The sequence below is a fragment of the Leopardus geoffroyi genome, chromosome C1 (assembly GCF_018350155.1).
Source record: "Leopardus geoffroyi isolate Oge1 chromosome C1, O.geoffroyi_Oge1_pat1.0, whole genome shotgun sequence".
NCBI lineage: Eukaryota > Metazoa > Chordata > Mammalia > Carnivora > Felidae > Leopardus > Leopardus geoffroyi.
Window position 1 is genome coordinate 182,908,199 of NC_059328.1, and position 23,822 is coordinate 182,932,020.

General features: G+C 40.3%; 1 protein-coding gene across 6 annotated transcripts in view; it reads right to left on the minus strand.

Moving 5' to 3' along the window:
• HECW2 (HECT, C2 and WW domain containing E3 ubiquitin protein ligase 2) overlaps positions 1–23,822 on the minus strand; it is a 375,863-nt gene that overhangs the window by 123,275 nt on the left and 228,766 nt on the right. For all 6 annotated transcript variants that reach the window (XM_045480587.1, XM_045480583.1, XM_045480586.1 and 3 more), the window contains 6 exons: positions 18,318–18,393; positions 13,697–13,866; positions 10,917–11,059; positions 6,194–6,294; positions 4,418–5,770; positions 3,296–3,391 (listed from right to left, as the gene is read on the minus strand). In XM_045480587.1, the coding sequence (XP_045336543.1) occupies positions 3,296–3,391; positions 4,418–5,770; positions 6,194–6,294; positions 10,917–11,059; positions 13,697–13,866; positions 18,318–18,393 (1,939 nt within the window). The remainder of the gene's footprint in view (positions 1–3,295; positions 3,392–4,417; positions 5,771–6,193; positions 6,295–10,916; positions 11,060–13,696; positions 13,867–18,317; positions 18,394–23,822) is intronic.

Consider the following 23,822-nt stretch of genomic DNA (forward strand, 5'->3'; position numbering starts at 1 on the left):
TGAGTTCTCTCTCTCAAAATAAATCAGCTGGTCAGTTGATTAGCTGGGGCAAAAAGAGAGAAAATTGAGCATTTTTTGAGCCTTCCTAGGTCTGGCCTCAAAACATTACAATATAATAAAGCTTCAGTGAAACCTCCAAAGCCTCTGATTTAAGATGTTGTTTGCACCTGATAGATAACATACCACAATATAAGCCACTACCTTTGCTGCTAAGTAAACTTTTAGAATTTATACTCATCAACCCACACAACAGTCTAATCTTAGATCAGAATATCTAATAGAGAAGGAAGGCTTAAGACTGCCCCAACTTTTACTAGTATGGGATCTTAAACAAGTTACTTAATTTATCTGGGCTTCAGTTTCTCCATCTATAAAATGAAAGAATCATTTCAGCCAATTTCTACCCATTGATCCACTTGACCTACCCCACAAAAATGTAACAAAGAATAAAAATTTCAAAAGCATGTAAAAGTGCTCTGTAAATTGTAAAGCACCATGCAAGTTTTGAAGTATTATAATTAATAGTGTTAAAAGTACAATTCTAAGGGGCACCTGGGTGGCTCAGTCAGTTAAGCATCTGACTCTTGATTTCAGCTCAGGTCATGATCTCATGGTTCGTGAGATTGAGCCCCATTGGGCTCTGCACTGACATTGCAAAGCCTGCTTGGGATTCTCTCTCCCCTCTCTTTCTCTGACTCTCTCTCTCTCTCTCTCAAATAAATAAACATTTTTTTTTTTTTAAATACAACTCGTAGCCTTAAAATAACTCAGCCAGGTCATTTAAGGGATGGACTCATCTGTACACTCCAAGCAGGTGCCCCTTAGCTGAGCCTCCTGGGAGATGCTGCATGAAGGCAGAAGGCACAAGACAGTGTGGAATATGGAAGGCCATAGCTCAAAGTCAGAGGCTGTAGTAGAGTCGCCCAGTTAGGAAAGGAGGCAGAAAACTGACTAGGTTGGGGATAGATAACTAGCAGGGCAGCCACGTGATTAAATAAACTATTGAAAAGAAGAGACAGACACAGGAGTAGGAGAGGGCAAAACAGTGTGGGGACAGTAATCAGGCATGCTCAGTGTGGGGAGAGTAATCAGGCATGCTCTGACCATAATCTGTAACCTCTCCTTGATAATATAAACCCCCGTATTTGCAAGTTGCATAAGAGGAATTAAAAAGTTTTCTCCTCTGGGGTGCCTGAGTGGCTCCGTTGGTTAAACACCCAACTCTTGGTTTCGGCTCAAGTCATGGTCTCACGAGTTCGTTAGTTCGAGCCCAGCATCGGGCTCCTTGGGCTGACAGTGCAAAGCCTGCTTGGGATTCTCTCTCTCTCTCCCTTTCTCTCTGCCCCTCCTTGTATACTCTCTGTCTCAAAATAAATAAATAAACTTAAAAAAGAATTTTTCTCCTCTTCATCAGTCATTCATTAAATTAGATATACTATTAAATTCCTTCTTTGCTGTGGGAGATAACAACCTATTAAAATAAACTGCCAGGGGCGCCTGGGTGGCGCAGTCGGTTAAGCGTCCGACTTCAGCCAGGTCACGATCTCGCGGTCCGTGAGTTCGAGCCCCGCGTCGGGCTCTGGGCTGATGGCTCAGAGCCTGGAGCCCGTTTCCGATTCTGTGTCTCCCTCTCTCTCTGCCCCTCCCCCGTTCATGCTCTGTCTCTCTGTCCCAAAAATAAATAAACGCTGAAAAAAAAAATTTAAAAAAAAATAAAAAATAAATAAACTGCCAGTTGTTTTTTATTAATCCTAAAATACGTTCTGTGTAATGCAAATATCAGTACTTAAATAAGTGCATTGAAATACCACAAACAGTGGTCATAATTTCAGCGGGAAAGTACCTGTCTTTATTAGTTATAATCTGAAAACCAAAATTATGGTTCAACAAAATTCAGAGCAATTAGATGTGGCCAGGAAGATGCCATTTATTTATACCCTGATGTGATGCAATGCCTCTAAAATTCGAATGACTTACTATTAATCCACATACACATATAAAGAAAGCTCTCCAGAATTCTCTCCTTATGTTCCCAATTCATTTTTTCCTATTATATCGAAGCATCTCTGAGGAATACTTTCCTTTTCTGCCTCTAATCTTTTCTCCAAGGGCAAGCAATAAGGATATTTTTGTTCTCCCATCTGCTTAAAATGATACAATGGTTAATTAATCCCTTGGTCTATTTTTAAAAGTTGCTTAAAATACATACTTCCTATAAGTAACCACCCTCAATTATTGAAATATATGAACAAGGGAAGGAACTGTACGTAACAGAATTTCCAAAGGATCAAGCCAATATTTTGGCCTATTATCATAGTACCATTCAGCTTTTTTGTTAACACTTCTCAAAACAAACCACTCAGCATTTTAACTCTATAAATGCATACTCCTGCATCCCCACCTTTCTGCCCCACCATTTTTAAAATACTGAAAGCCAAGGGCATCAGCTTCTTGCTATGGTCGCATATAAGATGGGAGAGTAGAGAGGGTGAATAAGAAGGAAAAGCAATAAGGCAGAAAGATATATACCCCAGTACGTTCCTACAAGCAGTATTTACTGAGCTTTGTTACTGTTCATCAAAATGCTTGCTCTTACAGAGCAATATCACTTTATAACAGAGTTTAAATTATGTCCAGATTATGACTGGCCATATCACTCTAACCTTTGGATACAGGTTGCATAACTATTTCCCAGAATCCCTCATTCTCAGCCATCCCTCCTTCAAAGTGAAAAATGAAAGTGAAAGAAATAACATATATTTCAAATCCCCAGTAATTGTCACGTGCCAAATAAATGGTAGACCAATTTCTGAAATTATGAATAGTTCTCTGCATATCCCCAAGGAAAAAATCAGAGCCCTGTATTCAATGATTTAAAATGCTGTTAAGTAAAGAGAGAGAAGTATATTCCATAGAGTGAGGCTTTGCTAAGAGATTGTACCCATTTGTCTACTAACTGAAAATTCTTGCTGCCATTAGGCATAATTTTAAAAAGTTTCCATTATAAACCCAATTGTCCCAAATATCTGGATCTGTTTCCCCAATTACAATATTTACTCTGTGGGCATTACAGTATTTACTTTTCCCCCAGCTGCCCGCTCGTTCAGCAGAACAGTGCCAGAGAGGAGTCACCAGCTTAGCACTTTCCAGACTACATCTGCTATGTCAAGTGGCAGCCCCAAGGTCCCTTCCTCTCAGGGAGTGGGTTTCCATCTCTTAGATTCTGTGGAAAGGATCTGCCCACCATCCTTGCACCCTCTGATCAAGGGGAACCCCTTAGTTCACAGGCGCTCACTTGGGGGAAGAGCCTCGTCCACCCTCTGGTATCGGCTAACATCCTGGCGTACTGAAGGCAGTGATCTCAATGGCTGGTGGCCATTGGCTTGAGAACCTAGGATTAAAGAGAAAAAGCACTTGGGTATTGTTTTCCTCTTTAGTATCAAAACAGTCTTGTAAAAAAAAACAAAACCCAACCAAACAAACAAACAAAAACCACCTAACATAAATCTTGGAGCTAGTCTCTTTTCTTTCCTTAGTGTCTCTCATTTTCCACATGAGGACCCAGAAACAAAAGGAGAGAATAGGAGATGAATGCTTAGGCAGAAGAGGGTCTTCTAGAGAAATGTCCCTCTGCACCTATCCCTTCCCTCCCCCACCTTTTTCCACCCTGGCTGGACCCGCTCATGCACTAATGCTTTAGGGTCACATAATGGCCACAAGATAATGAAGGAAACAAAAACACAAATAAAAGGAAAAGAGGAGGAGGAGAAGGGGATAATTTAGGTAGAAAAATAAATTACAGAATAAATAAATCATTCCTATTTCTGATTCTATGCTATTTAGGCATTTGAAATTATCCTCAGCCTTTCTGATACATCTATAATAGAACATTTCAAAGGAAACATTCTACCAAGCCACATTCATTGAGACATATTACAAATTTTATGTGTGAATTGGCATCCTGAGATACTAAAAATAGCCTTTTCTTCAAGTGTCCGAACGCATCACCTATCTTAGTTCACTTTTTCCATACTGCAGAAGTCAAAAATATTACCCTTGATGCAAAGTACATATGAAGTTCTGTTTTAAAGGTTTTATATAAAGAAGAGTGACTTACGATGTTCCTGCAAACCCCTGCAGATTACACTGATGTGAAAGCTACTCGCCTGTTTGGTTTTGTGTCTACAACCTCAGGTCCCACTGGAGATTCATGATTAAAATCTGAAGACTGCTATTTCACAAGCCTCTTAATTTAAAAAGAGAAGATCCATTAAAAAAAAAAAAAAAGCTAACCGTTGAACCCCAAGGTGAAGAACTCAGAGAACATGTGACCTGCAGTATAATTTACATCGAGGGACAAAACTTCCCTTTAAGCAGTATGCTTGAGCCAAGAGCCGTACCGTCTTGTACATCCTACCTCCGGTGGCGCCCTCCTCCTGGGCAGTGGCCCCTTCACAAGCCCCGTGGGCATCCCCGGCATCCCCTTCTTCCTGGGGCTGGCTCTCAGCAGCAGCAGCAGCTCCTTCCAAGCTCCCCCTCCGCTGCCAGACCTCCCCGACCTCCTCCTGGTTAGGTAAAGGGGCCGAGTCTGCCCCTGCCCCTTCCTCCTCTCCAGAGGGCACCTGCACCACAGGTAAAGAACTGGGAGTACGCATGGAATCCTGTGACCCCTCAGCGAGGCCACTGCTGCTGGGCTCTGCTGCACAGGCTCCATCTTCCTCCTCCTGAGAAGAAAAGGCTGGGGTTTCGGGAAACCGTGCGCTCTCAAGAGACGAGCACCGCGTGTCCACCGAGGACAGCTGCGTGGTAACGCTCTCATTGCAGGAGCTGTCGGCGCCCTCCAGGTCGCTCTCGCCTTCCGGCCTGGTGCTGGCCTCGCTCACGCTCTCTGTCCTGGCAGGGTCACTGGGCTCTGTTTCAGAGGACACCTGGGAAGGCTCAGACCCCTGATCCAGGGACTCGGTCTCACTGATGGCCCTGCGGCTTCCTCCCGACGTGTCGGAAGTCCCCGTGTCTGCCCCGCTCGTGGGCTGATCCACCTCTTGAGAGCCACACAATTCGGTGCTGCCCTGCTCAGCGCTTGGTTGAGACTCTGGGCCACTTTCACTTTCATCTGGGACTGGGCCCGAAGGTAAGGAGCCCTCTGCAAGCTCGGGAAGATGTTCTGGCTTATCCTCAAAGGAAGCAGCCTCATTTGTGGAGGCTTCCTCAATCTCCACTGGGTTGTCTTCTGGCTTGGTCTGCGATGTCAGGCTCACGTCATCAGCTCTTGACGCTCTGCTGAACATTATTAGCCCTCCTTCCTCCTCCAAGGAAGACGGATATCCCAGGTCTTGCTGGAACTCGTGGTCTTCTTCATCTGAGTCGATATGAAGCATTGCGTTGAGCCTCGTGTCGGTGGGAAAACTACTCCTTAGTTTTGGAGAGGCTCCCATGGACCTCTCCGAGCAGGTAGTCGTGCCTGGCCTGGAATGGCCATTGTGTTCAATAGCATCTAAGTAATCATTGAGCGAATCCTGACGTCCTCGGGGAGGTGAGGTCCTTGAAGAAGTAGAGGTTAATTCCTCTGAGTCTATTTCCAGAGTAGAGCTAGTCCTGAAAGAATGCTTGGGGGTCCCATCAGCAGCACTGTCCTCAGAAACTGGCCCATTAGAGCAAAGCGTGCTGTCATGATGGCCCCCCGGCATGTCCTCCTCGTCAGAAGGACTTCCTAGGTCTCCATTCACAGTATTGACCCCAAGTATTGTGCCAACAGCTTCTGGAGAAGCATCTGAAGGGGAAAACGGCATTGATGAAAACGAAGTGGTAATAACAAACTTTTAACGTCCTATTCCTTTACCACCAATCAGTTCAACGAATTCAATCATCCCATTAAGGTCTCTTTACGGTATTACTGACTTGCTAAGATTAGCCACTCACGACTAAATGAGTTGGTCACTTTGACACAGGAATTATATATGTTCACTATTACTAGAAATTCTATAGCCTGGTTTCCAAATGTAGGCATAAACCTAAGAGATATTTTTTGATAAACAAGCTTTCATATCTGCTTGGAAAACGTTGGCAGTAATCATTTAAAAGCTATCTTATTTTCAGAACAGGACACAAATTCAACTCTATTCACATGCAAACTGACAGCTGAGTAAGACCGAACAGTTTTTGGTACAGCGATGTACTTATCCAGACATCTCACCTTCATGCACAGAAGATGTAACCTCCACTTTAAACTGGAGGTACCCACTCACGTGGTCAGCTGGAAGCCTTCGGCCCAGGTTGTAGCTGAGCATCTGATCCCTGTAAGAGGAGAAATACACTGGTGTCAGCCTTCACCTCCTTCAGCAGGCCACCCCCAAATCTGACACATTTCTCTTAAAACTTTCAGACTCAAAAGAAAATAAAAGGCTCAAAGGCACAGTATAGATAGTCCAATGTAATACGATTCATTGGCACAAGGGAATACTTATAAACTCCAGGATGAAAAGAACTCTGTAAGCAGAAAATGCAATACAGTATCACATCACTGCTAACAGTGACCAAGAAAAGCATATTTTGAAGGTCATCAAGGAGCTGTGAAAGGTCTACAGTTTTTGGTATTTTTTGACTCAGGTATAAAAGCACAGAGGGCCTGGTTCCTTAGCACTTAGCACAATTGGAAGAAACCGATCCTATGAGCACACAACAGGGAAGGACCATCACAGAGCGGCACGGAGGGCACCATGCTACTGTACTTGAAGACAGGAGACAGCGGGGGGAGAAGTGGCTGCCTCTGACAGCTGCTCCAGCTGTGGGAGGCAAGGGGGCCGCTGAACCTCCCTTCCTTACCTGCAGAGCAAGGGGGCTGGAGCAGCTGGCCCTCACACTGGGGGGGGCCTGGCTACCAACTGATTCCCAGTGCGCGCTGTGAGTGATGCCAGTGGAGAAGCTAGATGGGCTGCTGTGGTGGCATCTTGCTGCCTCACTGAGAGGCGTACTTGAGGGAACCACACCGGGGCCCCATCTTGGCCCCCCGCTCCAGCTACCAGCCTCCTTAAGGATGGAGGTGTCAAATCTTTTGTAATTCTGCATTTGTTTGATCAAAGTCAAATGCAATTACATCGTTACCTTGTAGGAAGCAACTTTCATTCTGAATCTGATGTATTCTTAATTAAGGAAAATAATCAAAGGGATACCAAATCACGCCATCTTTGCTCTCACACTGCCCTCTACTGGCAACTTCAGAAGGAAAACAATGCCTCGACCTAATACCTGCACCACGGTACAGTTTAGAGCCTCTGGTCTGCCATTTGTTATGAATGTATGTAACTATTTTGTTTGTTCGTCTCTACCTTCTTGGCACAATTCCAAATGGATGTCATCCATTTAAAAGAGCACATGCTACTATAAAACCCCACTTCAGCTGTTAGTCTTTTGACTTCATGAGAATTTCTTAAAACCGTCAGATGATTTCCTTTTCTTCTTTCTTTTGCTTTTCTTCCCTAGAAACATTGTCATATTTTCTTTCTCAACTGACACTTTGGTTTCCCACTTTGAGTGAATGATGTGTGCCAGGCACACTCAGCTAAGGGCTGTGCATATACCATCTCTCAGCAACCGCGTGAGGCAGGTGGTGGCTCTGTTTTCTAGAACAGGAAACCAAGGCGTGGGGAGGGTAAGTGACTTGTCCGAGGCCAGACTAGTAATGAGCGACAGACCCAGGATGAGATCACAGATTCATCGGACACAGAAGCCCCTGCTCTGTAGTCATCATACTACCATCTCACTTTACATATTCCCAGTGGTTCTAGGCTGCTTTCAGGAGCATGCATTTTAATGACATAATTTACTCATGGTTCATCGAAACGTGCCTGCTTTTATAATGCTTTTCCTGCTTCAACTGGTATTTACAAAAAATTCTGCAAAGGGATACACAGGCATTTCTTACTACTAGACATAGTCACGTTACTTTTACATTACAGTGTTCAAATAACGTTATATAATGATTGTAATCTGCATAATAGCAGGGGCGTCTCTTTCTTTCTCTTACCACTGACTTCCCAGTATTTAGATAGCACCTAACACACAGAGGTTCTTGATCTTTGCCCACTGATGCATGAATCTAGCAGCACATTACACGGACCTGCCTTTAACACTGTGGTTCCTCGCCCATCTCTTTGGGCTTTAAGTCCTGGCAAAAATAAAATCTTCATTTCTCTGTTAAAAATAAATTGACCCTCCTCTTCTCCTCCTCAGCCAGTAAAATTAAGGTATTGATGATGAAGATTTATAAAAGTGATGGATTTTAGCGAGGAAATAAGAGTTTAGTAGGAATTGTAAGAAAAGAACTGCATCCATCTGGTTTGCTCACTGACATATCCCCGATACCAAACACAGTGCTTAACATTTCGAAGACACTAAATATGCACACACATATTTGTTGAATAAATTAATTAACAAATGAGACTCTTTACTTGGAAAGAAGAATTTTAACAAGCGTTAGTACTGTTTATTTACCAAACTGGCAAGATGACTCAATTCAACTATTCAACCTACAAATACAGGAAATCTTCCCTCCTGGGAGATTCCGAGTCAAGGGTTTCATCCCTTGCTGAGTGCCTGTCGGAAGAGTCACCTGCCTTCTCGTTCTTACCCAGTCTTACCTGACTCATCCTGTCTCTTCCTGTGATATACTGTTGTGAGCAATATATTATATATCATTATGATACATAATTGCAAAGAATAAGTGCCAAAGTACTCTCGCTACTTGAGACATTCTCTTTCTAATGTAATCGGAGGGGTTGACAAAGCATGGGAAAGTGATCTGCATTTTGGACAAACGCAGGCCACCCTGTAAAATGTTACGTTCAAACAAATGCCTTCAACATAGGCACTTAGTAAGGATTCTATCTCATTCTACAAACCACATTCTGTAAAATCTCAACTACCTCAGAGGATTGCAATCTACCAAACATATAAGTAATGAGAACCCAGCACTTTTCAAGATGAATTAATCACTTGATGGAAGGCAATCATCAGATCAGGAATACACATTTAGGTGTTAATAGCTGATATACTAGTATGTAGTGTCATTCTTATCTAATAAAGCAAATCCCCAAGTATCTGTATCAGGCAATGCTTTAAATATACTTATACAGAAACATTTCATAATTCCAATATTTTACAAATTCATGCTGGACTTCCTTCCAGTGCACATAAATTCATGACTGGCAGTTCTCTAAGTGTCCAGTTGTTTAAAAGCTGAAATGAAAAGCCAACAAGTCAACAAGTTTCATGCACTGAAAAGGTTTTATTTTGCCTTGATCATTCTTGCTGGTGTACATAAATTCATACTTTTAGCAAGTGTGATATATAAATTATATGATTATAATTATATACATTAAATGACAGATATACTGTATTTACCCTAGTTAATTCTGACTCTCTAAAATCTTTCACTTTCTAGAAATCCTAAAAATAACTTTTAAAAAACTTCCTCAAGTATAGTATCTCTACCAGAAGAAATAATTGTGATTTCCTAGCTTTTATCAGATAAATCAGGCTGCTAAGATTTCAGTATAATATTTCTACTTCATGTGTCCTGGCTCAACCACACATTTCATGGTCTCTGATGGCCAGAGAATTACAATCCATTAGAATCTCTTAGTTTCAGATTTTGAAGGGGCCTTTGAGATCCACTGATCGCAACACTGTATTTTTCAGATGAGGAAACTAATGCCCAAGTAAATTATGACTTGTCAAAACAGAACAGTTCATTTGTTACAGAGTGAATGTGAATGACCAGCCTTCCTTAGTTAGCTGGAATAATATCACACTGCTGCCCGTCCTTAGGGCGCTGCCAGGATCTAGAGCAGACAGATCTGAACTCGCATCCCAGCTCTGCCTCTTGCTTGCTAGCCTCACATTCCTCATCTCTGAAATGGGTGTAATCACATTATTTACCTCCCAGAGCTGTTGAGAAGATTACGGGGGCTGATGCGAGGAACGAGGAACGTCTTTAACCCCCGACACAGAATAAGCTCTCGGCATCTTCTTACGCTGTTTACTTTTATTTTTTACTTCTTCTGCTACTACTTATAGTCTGCTGCTGCTGCTGCTGCTACTGTTACTGCCACTACCATTTGTTCATGTTCTGACAGTAAAAAAGATACAAAACAAGATGCCCCATCACCACTACCACTGTTACTGTTGCAGTATGTTCACAATGTTGCCTACGATGAAAAAGATACAAGAAAAGTACCCTGAGTGCTACCTCGGAGCAGCAGTGTTACTGAGTTTGTTGGAAACTACCAAGCAAAAATATACCTACCATTTATGATAAGCGATGTTATGATTTCTTAACTACTTTATTCACAGTTTACAAAAAGCTCATAGAAAGAAAACAGACATGAAATCACATTTTTAAATTCTCTCAGTGAGTAAACTTTAGTTGCCTGAGTGAATGTGTAGGTAGGAGCTCTACTATAATATCTCCCGTGAGTCAAGGTCTTGTTTTAAATGGCCCTGAAACAAGGTGGTTTTGTTTTTCAGGAATAACGAGTTGTCTGGATGGGATTAATTAGGATAAGGGAGCTGTCGACCTGAGGCTGGAATCCGGCTCTGGGGAGAAGCTTTTACTGCAAGATTTCAATATCTTCAAAAACAATTGAGTACTATGACATCTGACACTGACATGCTAATGGTAAGCACATCTTGGAAAAGACAGATACAATAAACAGAAACAACAACAACAAAAAAGGTATATAATGAAAACAGAGCCTTTTGTCCCGCACAGTTTAATGAGTATACGAACACTTTAATTTTAAAAGAATTACCTTACCACTTCTTATCACTAAGATAAGTCCTAGGACTACAAAGTTTCATTTCAGTTGCTTCTATACAAACTAATCTCAACAAGATCCCTCCAAGTGGGGGCTGATTACCCAATGGCTTGCCGCTCCAGCAACCTCTGGACTGGAATGGTTAGTTTCCCCAGAAAACGCTTGATGATAGGACGGCTCTTGGCAAATTTGTCTTTAATTTCAATTTCCAAGACATCAGTCAGAAGCGCAAAAAAGGAATATTTCTGAAAATAAAAACAGATAACGTGGTGATTCAAAAGGAAGACAAATACGAAATTATATCATTTTATTATTACTTAGAAAATGGGATCTCTCAAATCCTAATGACACCCAGAGTCCACATCGCTAGAAATATCTACAACCATTGTCATTCTGAGTGAATGATCAGCCTTCACAGTGATTACAAGGCCTCAGTTAAGGACCTGTCACAAAAGAAGCTTAGGATCCTGGTTCAACAGTTTTAGGAGACGTTAGCAAATATTAAACTGCACAATACAATTTTAGCACTTACTATATTTATTATATCTCAATTCTTTGAAATTTAATATCCTGTTATTGGACAATTTCACATTAACCACTGTAGTTGATTAACAGCAATTTTAATTCTTAATCCCATGGTATTTTGAAATTATACAGCATAGGTTAAAATATCTTTCACTTAGTGGCTAAAGTAGGAACACCTACAGAATACTGTGGTTTCTCTTGACAAATATGAAAATAAAACGATGCTTAAAGGCAAATTACTTAATTTAAAAGGCACACAGGGTCATTTCTTCTGAGACAGAAAAATAAAAATATGAAGCTAACATAAGTTTTGTTGTTTTTCTTATTTAGCAATGCCATTGGAGAAAATCAGACGGGTTATTAATAAGAATCTAAAATAAATATAAAGAGCTTTATTCGTTTACAAAGACTTTCACATACATTACCTTCATGTTATCTTTAGAAAGATAACATTTTCTTTTTCTTTTTTTAATTGTTTGTTTGTTTGTTTGTTTGTTTGTTTTGGGAGAGAGAGAGAGAGCATGGCAAGAGGGAAGGGGCAGGGGGAGAGAGGGAGAGGGAGAATCCCAAGCAGGGATCTATGCAGGCCTCAATGTCACAAACTGTGAGATCATGACCTGACCTGAAATCAAGAGACGCTTAATCAACTCTGTCACCCATGTGCCTCAGATAAAATTTTCTTCTTAAGGACGAGGACCTCCGGATAAGTGATGAAGCCGGGAATCTAACCAGAATCATTTCATCCCATTCCTGATATTATCCATTCAACCACAGTGATGTGAAAGGTTCCAGCCAGCTTTACACTTAGGCACTACTAAGTTTATTTAGTCATAACAATTAAAGTTCCCCAAAGGGCCATGTCATCTAGTAATTTGCTTCATGGAAAAAGCACTTGCTTAGAATAAGAGAGCAAAGTTTAAGCACCGCTTCTGCCTCTGAACAGCTAAGTTACATAAACACTTCAAGCTTCAGTTTCTTAACCATCAAAATGGATGGATGATGATCTCATCCCTTATGCGACCTTATTATGCACACAAAATTTAAGAATTTTGTAAATATAAAATGTTAGGAAAAGAAAGTTATTGCCAACATCATTACCAAATCCACTATGTGCCTTCTAAAGCTCGTAGTGAGATACATGCTATGTCTTCTAGGCTTCTACATGTTAAATTAAGTCGTGTGCCTTTAAGAATTTTTTACTATGTGGAGATCATAAGCAGTTTTTTTAAACCAGGTGTAAGAAAACACACAATATTTAATCCATTTAAATAACTATAAGAACTTCTCAGGAGAAACATCTTGCTGTGCTGGCAAGTCTCAAAGAGCAGTACCTTTTTTCCAACTGGTTTTAGATCCCCGAATCATCTCCCTCCCCATGGAAATATTTCTACAAAGTTATTACATATTGTCATTAAACACTAGGGAATGATCTGATTAACTATGCAACTCCTATGCCAATAAAAGTTTACCTAGAAACACTCTAACACCAGTATGTGAAACATGTCTTAGATCTCTGAGAAATGGTGGCAGAGTTCATGCTTTGCTCATTCGATGAGAAACAATATCTCTGTTCACTCCTTGATTTTCCCTGGTTCTAATGAGAAAATGCTTTGCTTGATTTCACTGATGTGGTGCGCTGAGATGACTGGTAGCATAATGTGGCTGGAAGGAACGTCAAAGTATCTATCACCAACACATCAACGATCTGGCTTCCCTCGGGATGACAACTACCTTGAATGGCTTAATTAACCAAAATCTAGAAATCCAAAAAACATTTGCCAAAGCCCGTAGGGAGAGAAATTCCTCTAATCTGTACTGAATACATAACTAGAACAAAATATAGAAAATTTTGGGGGGAGGGGCTTTACAAGTTTTTATTTTAATTCCAGTTAGTTAACATACAGTGTTACATTAGTTTTGGGTGTAAAAACATAAAAATTTTAAATAAAAACAGGATCAGTGTTACTGACTTTTCCTTCTGCTTCAGGCTCGAATATGGCTCTGCAAGTCAATGTTATTGAACCTGTCCTTACTTAAAATTTTAATATCTGTTCATCATGAATTTTTTTGCACTGATTTTCATTTTTTAAAATATTTCACTAAAATCTTAATTTTGATTATTGAGTCTTCTGGCTCCCTTCAGTCATGCACCCGAGATCAAGGACCTCACCTGCTTTGCCCTATTCCTGGCTCTGGCTACAAGGGACTGTCTCATTCTCCTCCTACACTCTTCCTAACAGAATCCCGAGATATCTTAGCCATCTTGCCCATGCTCATAAACGGCTCCACAGTACACATAAGAGAGATGAACTTGGCCAAATTCCTGTCAAGTAGAAGATCCCTGAGGATCATCTTACCTCTCGGTGCCAAATTGGATTAGTGGTGTTACTGATGATAGTAGACCTTCTCTCCTGCCCATGGTGGGCACAGGTGGGGAAACTGCTCTTCTTCCCTGGCTGAATGGACATCTTAAGATAAGGATCAGGATTGAAGAACATCCCTTTCTTTAGCCCAACTGCTCTAAGATCTTGAAAGAAAGAGAGGGGGAGGGAGGGAGAGAAAGGGAGAGGGGGGTAAACAACAGTAAAACAATAACAAAGTTATTCACACTATGATCGCGGAGATAAGTAAGGACAAGTGAGTTATGAATAATTCCAGCAGAGGGGGAGTCTCTTGACAGGCTGAATAAATGAAGCCAAACATTTACCATCACCTCATGCACCTAAACTGACCTCCTGGGAACCATTTTGATTCTAACGTGCGTCTTCACCACCATTTTGCTATGTGGTTTGGCAACCAGCATTTCACACAGTATCTTGAGAGAAATTCTTAGGAAACAGTTTATTTTTTTCAAAAAGAATGTTAATATGTTCTTTCATGAGAGAAAAATTAAATCTCTTCTACATACATATAATGAAATTATAGACCTATGTTTAATTGGGGGTGAAACTTCAGAGCACACATTCAGTTGTACCACATTTAAAATGTTATATATTCCACAAATGTAATGAATATTAAGTGGAAACAAAAATGAGAAATATTTCTAAAATTTGAATGCTACCTGCTGTATTAAATAATTGTGAGTCTACTGGTTAGTAACTTAAATATTTGATGGCTGTCCCAGAACATCTTAGATTCACCAGCTGCTACTTCACAGTATGTGAGTTGCTAAAATTTCTGGCTAAAATCTGGTAAGTGGAGAGACTGACACTTTTCAAAGGAGTGAGGATAAGGGACACCAACATGTCAGGTAACAAACCCAGCTCTTCCGGGTCCTCAACACCTTTCTGAGAATATCAGTTTGAATAAGATTGGCCTAAGAGCTAAGGGATCTTGAAAGCTTCTGGAATAACGGACCGTTTCTAAGCAACTTGCTACAATTATGATCAGTCTAGGGAGGTCCTGACCACTAGTCCCGAGAAAAATTCTGCAGATCCCTCTGAACCTCCAAAGACCTTTGGATTACCCAGATCAGCTGGGCAACAGACTCTGTATGGTGACTGTCAATGATGGCAGGTTCCCTGAGTCATCCTACTCAAGCCCATTCTTGAAACTCAAAGTCTTTCCTAGAGGGACAGAATTGGTGGGGTTGCCCATAGAACCACATTGTCTAGGGAGCCATTCCTGGAGGAGGCTCACCCATGGCCAACAACAACTTGTGGCCCAGAGTGCTGTCTAATAACAACTAACTGACAGCTGAGTTTCATATGTCAGCAAAGACCGAAAAATTCAACCAGGAGGCCCTTATGCTAAGGACACTGCATGAAATACAGTAAGATCTTTGATCTGAAGAGAAAAGAGAAGGAGAAGAGAAAGATGAGTAAGGCACTTCAGAGAAGCCACTGTCGTCTCTCTAGCCTTACAGTCCCCACTCCTGGCACTTCATAAGCTACACAGTCATCTTAACACAGCATCTGCAACTCACTATCAATTTAATGGTGCTACATGTTTTCACATGGCTTTATTCGGCATAAAATAGCTCCGAGAGGAAAACACAATTTGCATATTTACTTTCTTACCTTTCTCGATTAGGCTTGCCTCAGACTCAAAGACAGAAGAATGATAGTCTTTAGATACTAAATCTACTTCTAAACAAGGGATTTCTTTGCAGTAAATGAGGAGTAACATGGACGGAAATGGCCACCACAAAGCATGACAGCGCTAAATTATTCATGCAAAGCATTCCTTTGGACAAAAAGCATTCCATCAGAAGATTACGCCACTGTGATGAAAGACGCCACTATTAAATAACCCTCATATCAAATTTTCCCACAAGGAATGCTGCACAAATAAATCTTCATTAATAAATATAAGAATCTACCAACTGTTTGTAGTCTGATTATTCTGTTCCTTTATCCATCTCATTTCTGCTCTGGCTTCCCCATTTTGTCTTTTATATATTTTACTGCTCATAAATATCTGCATCACCTAATAGACCAACTAAGACCTCAAAGTCACAAAAGTATGACATGCTAAATACCCTAGTTTAAAGTCTTATTTGGAGAAGAGGATTAAGATAGTAACCGAAACTCAGTTTTGGGGGCACTTGGGTGGCTCAGTTGGTTAAGTGTCCCACTTTGGCTCAGGTCATGATCTCATGGTTCGTGAGTTCAAGCCCCACCTTGGGCTCTGTGCTGACAGCTCAGAGCCTGGAGCCTGCTTCGGGTTCTGTGTCTCCCTCTCTCTCTGCCCCTCCCCCGCTTGCGCCTCTGTCTCTCTCTCCCAAAATTAAATGAACATTAAAAAACTTAAAAAAAAAAAACCACAAACAGCTTTTGTTTTAGCTGTAGAATTCACTAATTTGTGTCCCTACTTACCATAGAGAATCAAGAGTAGAACATTTGCGGGCAGACATTCTACAATGCTTAAATGCTCTTCGCTAAACACTATTATCACTGTCAATATGCTATAACTGGATTAATTGTTCAGAATTACCATTATAGAACTGCTTTCATCTTATATAATTTTTAGCCACTTCTGTACACCATCTGCAAATATCTGACCATACATTAGGAAGTAAAACAGATATAAAGTAGCCAGCCACCCTGTGTACTGAGGTGGGATGTTGGAAGAAATTATATTTAAAGAAGAAGCATCTGGTGATGCCCCAAAGCTATTTCCTACTTTTTAGGAAAACATCCTGGGATTTTCAAGTTCTAGCTGGTCATTCTCCTGCAGTGAATTAATTAACATCCCCTCTGGAGTCAAAATCAGTATGTGTGTGTTGCATTTGGAATGATATTGATCACTTGGAAGCTTAAGGCAATGCGTCTAAACTAAGAAGACCATGGTATGATTAAAGTAAATTTTCTCAACATGGAGGTGGGCTAACTGTTCCCTACCTATACACGAAGGATTTCTGTACCTGCAACCCTTCAAGACTGTGAAGGTCTAAAGCAGAGACAAATAAATGCTTCCAGGAGACACACAGACATTGAGGGTAAGGGTAAGTTCCACTGGCAGTGGAACTTCAAAGTGCGCTTCTAAAAACCTAGATATGTTTTAAAACCCGAGGGTTCCAACCAAAACATACTTCTTGGCCAGAATTGAACCATAAGCCACCAGTTTACAACTTCTGAGATCCACCAGAGAACCAAGGGCAAAAAAAGGCTTTCATAGTAAGTAAACTCATATAGGGGAGTAGGAACATGCTAGAACAGAAATGGATACTCTGGAAGGCCATGGGCCAGCAATGAACGAATGTGCACACTTTCATCATATGTGGTAATTACACATCATGGAAATGTCTGTTCTCAAGATCAGTTTTCTCTCACTCGTGACAATGTCAATTTTCGTCCACAATACTTTTTGCAGTCAAGAAAAGCGAATCTAATTTAAAATTTAGAAGCACTGCACCAAAGGAAAAATGAAAACAAAACATCTTTTAGTGACAGACATCTGTTAGACTGCATTTTATATGTGTCATAGCACAGTTGTCTGTTTTAAAAGTTCATTTCAAAGACTGATTTTCTTAGTGTCTTCCCGACTTTATGACTGCCAATTATTTTTTTTTAATCAGTAGCTTTGAAACGTTTTTGACCGTGATCTACATATGAAATATATTTTATTCTGAAACCCAGTATACACATACATAGGTGTGGGTATATTTTGTGTGTGAAAGTTTTCAGTCTGTATAAACTGATGTTCTATGAAAAAATATTTCCCTTTGGTGAAAAACTCTGATTTTTTCCCCCATTCTTTTTTTGAACTGTTGGATTCAACTAAATTAAACTTACAAAACACAGATGAGTTCTAACTCACAATCAGAAAAGCAGCACATTTTCATAAACAAACAAGCAATTAGAATATTTCCTTAATCAGAAAATAAACAAAAAAGTTGCCTTATCAGCTTTCCAACTTTTATGTGAATTCCTCCACAGAAATAGGAGGAGTAACCTTGGCTTATTTTTCCTAGTCTCCAATATTTTCCTTTCTTCAGATGAGCTAAGCACATACATGGTTTTCAAAACTAAAGTTCTCCAGTAGGGATAGCGTATGTTACAGTGTTGTTTTTAAGTAACTGTAGTTACAGTCATTTTATCACTAGAAAACCTGGAAGAAATAATTTCTGAGTTTATATTAGTAGTCTAATTTTTTCATGGTAAGAAATATACTTCAATTTCCAGAACTTTTACCAACAAAATAAATAGTTCACATATCATATGTAAGACTCTGTAAGGGTGCCTGGGTGGCTCAGTCGGTTGAGCGTCCAACTTCAGCTCAGGTCACGATCTCACAGCTCATGAGTTCAAGCCCCATGTCAGGCTCTGTGCTGACAGCTCAGAGCCTGGAGCCTTCTTCAGATTCTGTGTCTCCCTCTCTCTCTCTGTCCCTCCCCTGCTCACTCTCTCTCTCTCAAAAATAAACATTAAAAACATTTTTTTAATAAAAAAAAAGAATCTATAGACAGAAGTAACTATTCATGCCTTTGAAATTATACACTTTCAAACTGGACATCACGTTTAAAGACACCTTTACCTGACAACGTGAAGCTGACGAGTTTCCGAGAATGCTGATTTCCGGAAGCACCTCCTTCCATGCCTTCTGCCCCCATCTGCAGAGGAAAAGCACATATTTGAAGTTTCACAGGAGTATGATGGTACCCAACGTGCTTAGGGAACCACATATATTTACAAATGTGATGATTTTTTGTATCAAACATGCATTGTAGTATATGCCTTTCATATACTATAAATCTTGGAATCCAGACACATAAAAATGCATATTTTCAGAGACGAGAGAAAGAGTCACACCTAAATTTAATCATTACCCCAGATGAAACCAATATGAACTTCTAAATTTCCTGGGACAGGAATCAACCTACTTTATGTCCTTTTACTTCTTTGATAAGAATATAGCTGATATGTAGTGAATGTACTTACATTACTATTACTATATTAAAATGTTCCTTTCAGTTAAAAACCAAACACCAGATTCCTTTAGATTTACTAGGAAAACAGAATAAACTAAACAGGTGATTTTTCTCAAACTCATCCACATATATGTAGAATTACCCTCCAATTACCTGCCAAATATTTCTGAGTCACCATGTGGATGACCCACTGCCCTCGTAGACTCCTATTGTACTGTGCTGCAGGTACATGGCACAGCTATTGTAATTAGCAGTTGTAAGAGTCTGCAGTGCTGTTGTACTGATTATTGTATCATAAAGGTTTTTGTAACGGCTATCTCACTTGAAACCTGTCATTTATGGACCACCAAGTATGGCAAATTGAGCCTTTCTCTCAATTAATGTACAAGTAAGTCCTCCATTTATGGTACACTAGGGGAAAAAAAAAAAAAAAAGGTCTCCCAGTTCTCTAACAAAGAAGCCCACAATGCTGTAAGAGACTGAACTGAAGGCAGAATATATTTTGAATAATTGGGAAACAGAGACCACACTTTAATTCTAAACTTTGGATTGAACCCTTCCATCTAAACTTTGCCGCACTCCCTCACTTTTCAAAAAATCATCTACCACCACTGGGGTGCCTGGGTGGCTCAGTCGGTTGAGCATCTGACTTCGGCTCAGTTCATGATCTCACGGTTGCTGAGTTCAAGCCCCATGTTGGCTCTGTGCTGACAGCTCGGAGCCTGGAGCCTGATTTGGATTCTGTGTCTCCCTCCCCCTCTCTGTTCCTCCCCCTCTCACACTCTGTGTTTCTCTCTCTCAAAAATAAATAAAGATAAAGAAATTTTAAAAAAATCATACACCACCAAATGCAAACTAATAGAGCCACTGTGGAAAACAGTATGTGAGTTCCTCAAAAAATTAAAAAGAGAATTACCAGATGATCCAGTAACTCCACTACTGGCCTTTTACCCAGGGAAAATGAAAACACTAATTCGAAAAGATATATGCACCCCTATGTTTACTGCAACACTATCTACAATAGCCAAGATATGGAGGCAACCCACGTGTCCACTGATAGATGAATGGATTAAGAAAGTGTGACATATATATATATATATATATATATATATATATATATATATACATACACACACAACGGAACATGGAACATGACTCAGTCATAAAAACAATGAAATCTTGCCATCTGCAACAACATGGATGGATCCAGAGACTATAATGCGGAATGAAATAAGTCAGTCAGAGAAAGACAAATACAGCGTGATTTCACTCATATGTGGAATTTAAGAAACAAAACAAATGAACAAACAACAACAAGAAAGACAAACAAAAAACCAGACTCTTAAATATAGAGAAGAAACTGATGGTTACCAGAGGGAAGTGGACGGGGAGATGGGTGAAACAAGTGATGGGGATTACAGAGTATACTTAATGTGATGAGCACTGAGTAACGTATAGAATTGTTGAATCACTAAATTAATATAACACTGTATGTTAACTATCCTTCAATTTTTTTAACCTCATATACTGCTAAGAAATAAAACTTTACTAATCCAAGCAAAGTTGAACAATTTAAAAATAAATTCCAGGGGCGCCTGGGTGGCTCAGTCGGTTGAGCATCTGACTTCAGCTCAGGTCATCTCTCGGTCCATGAGTTCAAGCCCCGCGTCGGGCTCTGTGCTGATGGCTCACAGCCTGGAGCCTGTTTCAGATTCTGTGTTTCCCTCTCTCTCTGACCCTCCCCTGTTCATGCTCTGTCTCTCTCTGTCTCAAAAATAAATAAACGTTAAAAAAATTTAAAAAAATAAATTCTATTCAAATTTTGAAATACAAATTTCTACTTCCTTCTCCTCTTCTAAATGTTTATTTATTTATTCTGAGGGAGAGAGTGTGCACACACGAGTTGGGGAGGGGCAGAGAGAGAGAGAGAGGGAGACAGAGAGAGTCCCAAGCAGGTCTTGCACTGCAGCACAGAGCCCAATGTGGGGCTCAATCCCACGAACCCATAAGATCATGACCTGAGCTGAAATCAAGAGTCAGAAGCTTAACCGACTGAGCCGCCCAGGTGCCCCTCTACTTCCTGTACCTTAATCAAAACTATTTTGCATGGCACTTCACTGATTCCTGATGCTTTCAAACGTCATCTGCAGTATAACAGGGTATCATCCAGGTATCTTTAATTTATTTCATCCATAAAACCAACTTCGTGATAACTCTGGATTGACTCTCAACAAGTATGTAAAGTTTACCATATTGCGTTGTTTCTCTCTGACTCATCATCCCAGTTTAATCGGAAAAGACACAGCAGCAAACTGGCCAGATAACGGATGGCTGTCTCTGTCTCATCCTGCTTTCACCACACACATCCCTGGACCATAGAGCAATGAACAGCGTGAGGTGGTACAGACTGCTGTGAGACAGACACTCAGCAACCTGCCCTCCAAGTCCTGAGTACAGCCTGATAAACCATAGCTTCCCACCAAATGGACCACACTGCCCAATAAGATGTGTTCCCTCCAAAAACATGAAGTCTCTTCCTGCTAAGCTACACCGATGCTAAGTGAGTTAAAGGAGATGAAAAAGATTCATGGTCAGTCTTCATTTAAACATGTTGGAAATGTTATAAGATATTATAGAAACACAAGAAAATGCCTTCAAATTCTCATTTTAAAAACATAAACCACTGTCTGGCAAAAGCTAATGTGAAACAACTCTCAGAGAATTCACAGATAGCGTCCTGTACTACAACTGAGGCAAATGCTCTTCTGAAGTAATACTCATGAATTCAATTCCATCATTTGTGACAAGAAAGCCAGGAAAGACCAAACATTATCACTAGATACAGGAACATCGGTGATAAGAAACACATCTGCACTCAATGTTTAAAGAGAGATTTTAAATAAACTCACGCCACAGATTCATTCCAGGAAAACCCAGAAGGAACACTGACAACCGAGTGTTGAAACAATACATGGTAGTGAGTGATGCTAGCCTTTATCTGTCCCCGAAGCCAAAGGATTTCCTGTTCCAAGTGTTGGAGACACGTATCACTGAGTACTCTGATGAATGACAATGACGTCAAAGTACAAATGACAGACAAGACGCAACTTTTTTAAAATCCTTGATTCATTGCAAAAGGATATATGAGAAAGGAGGCCATAAGATGATGATGGCAGCTCATTTTCTTCCCTAGAGAGGTGCTCAGACACCCCCTCCAGGGCTATTCTTTGCATATGGTCATGGAATAATCAAACTAAAATATCAATGTTGTCAATCAGTCACAATAACTAGACACATGTCATATAACTAGGTGACCATCATGGAAGCACAGCACTTATCCCCACCATGAGGTGTCCCCCAGACTTCCAATTTTGGACATACACCCAATTGTCTCAGCTGGGTCAGCAATCTATTGACCACCAATTCCATTATTGTCACCCTTTGAACAGAAATATTCTATTCTGACTGCCAGAGCTATATCTATGAAGCTTTGATGGTTCTCTAAAAGCTGTCTGAAGAAAATTAATTATCTACAAACTATCCACAGGCTTTGACAGAGGAATCTCAATGCAAAATCAATGGAATGAGACCAGTGTTCACTACGCTGTAAAACCCTGCTGCCTTCGGTGATATCTGATCACTTAAGTTGCTCAAGTCTAAGAAAATCTGAATCTAGAAAATCATGTTTGGAAGTTATTGTCTAATTTCACACACAGTTAATTTTTCAAAGGTTCTATTATTAAAGACCTCACTTTTCCAGTTTTGTAATTTTTCTTTTTAGAATATCAATTGAAGCACATTCCACCGCTTAGTGTGTGATATGGCAGATTCTGTAATCAATGACTGATATTCTCCTGGTGACCTTCAAAGTCTTGTATAATAAATGTGGATTATTCTTTTAAATTCTAAATTATGTTTACTACATGGGAACTTAAATATAATTCAAATGTGAGTAGAATTATTTGGATACTAAAGATTTTGCAAATACTATTCCCACTACCTGAAATGCTCTTCCCCCCACCCCGCCCCCACCCCACCTCTTCACCTAAGTATCTCCTACTCATCCTTCAGATTGTCCTGCAAACAATCTTCCTTCTTCAAGGAAGCCTTCCAAGACCTACTTGATCAGGATAAATTCTACTAGTAAGTGCCCTCATAGCCCCATTTTACTCCCCCTCACAGCAATTATCACTCAAATAAACATAAATTAATTTAGTGATGTCTCTTGTACCCACCAGACCAGTGAAAGAAAGGACTGAGTTTTTGCTTGTCATGTCATCCCCAATGGTGAGTGCAACGGTTGGTACTTAGCAGGTACCCAATGAATATTTGTTTGAGTGAATAAATGAAAAGGAAAAACTTCATGATATACCGTTGTTGGTTCAAAATGCCACCTGCAGAGATTACTTTCTGAATTTCAGGGAGTCAACATGACTACTTGCCTATTTCCAAAAATGCTTGCATCTATAAATGCACACATACACAATATACATGTGCGTGCACACACACACACACACACACACACACACACACACACACTGTGATAAAGGTTCTATATTGTGGGAGTCAATATTTTTCTTCTTTGCTTTCATGATCTGATTTTTATTAATGGCTTATTAAACCTCCAATGCTTTACATATCTTAGACTCTAAGAATCTCCCCAAACCACCTGAACCCAACCACCCATCTACAATGAGTACATACTACAAAGCTGTTAGATTCTAAATTTAGTCAATGGAGTGAAAAACCACAAAATTGTGAAAAATAAACCTTCAGAAAGTACCATGTTGAAAATGTATATATATACTTGCCTTCAAAAGTCTAACACAACCAGTTTCCTTCCAAACTAAATCAGGCATCTCTTTCTTCACTTGAGGGCCTGGTGAAGAGGGGGACTTCCGTTGAGTGGCCATGTGATACTAAAAATGTGTGGTATATTTAGGCTCTAGCGCCCAACTCAGCATCTAGGAATCTGGTGCTCAGACCTCCTGAGGGAATAGCACATGCATGATCCCCATCTCACACTCTTTGGAGTGAAAGCTTGTAAAGATGACTGCGGGTAGAATCACACAGGATTTGAATTGCTATTTTCCCCTCTTACTCACTGAGCT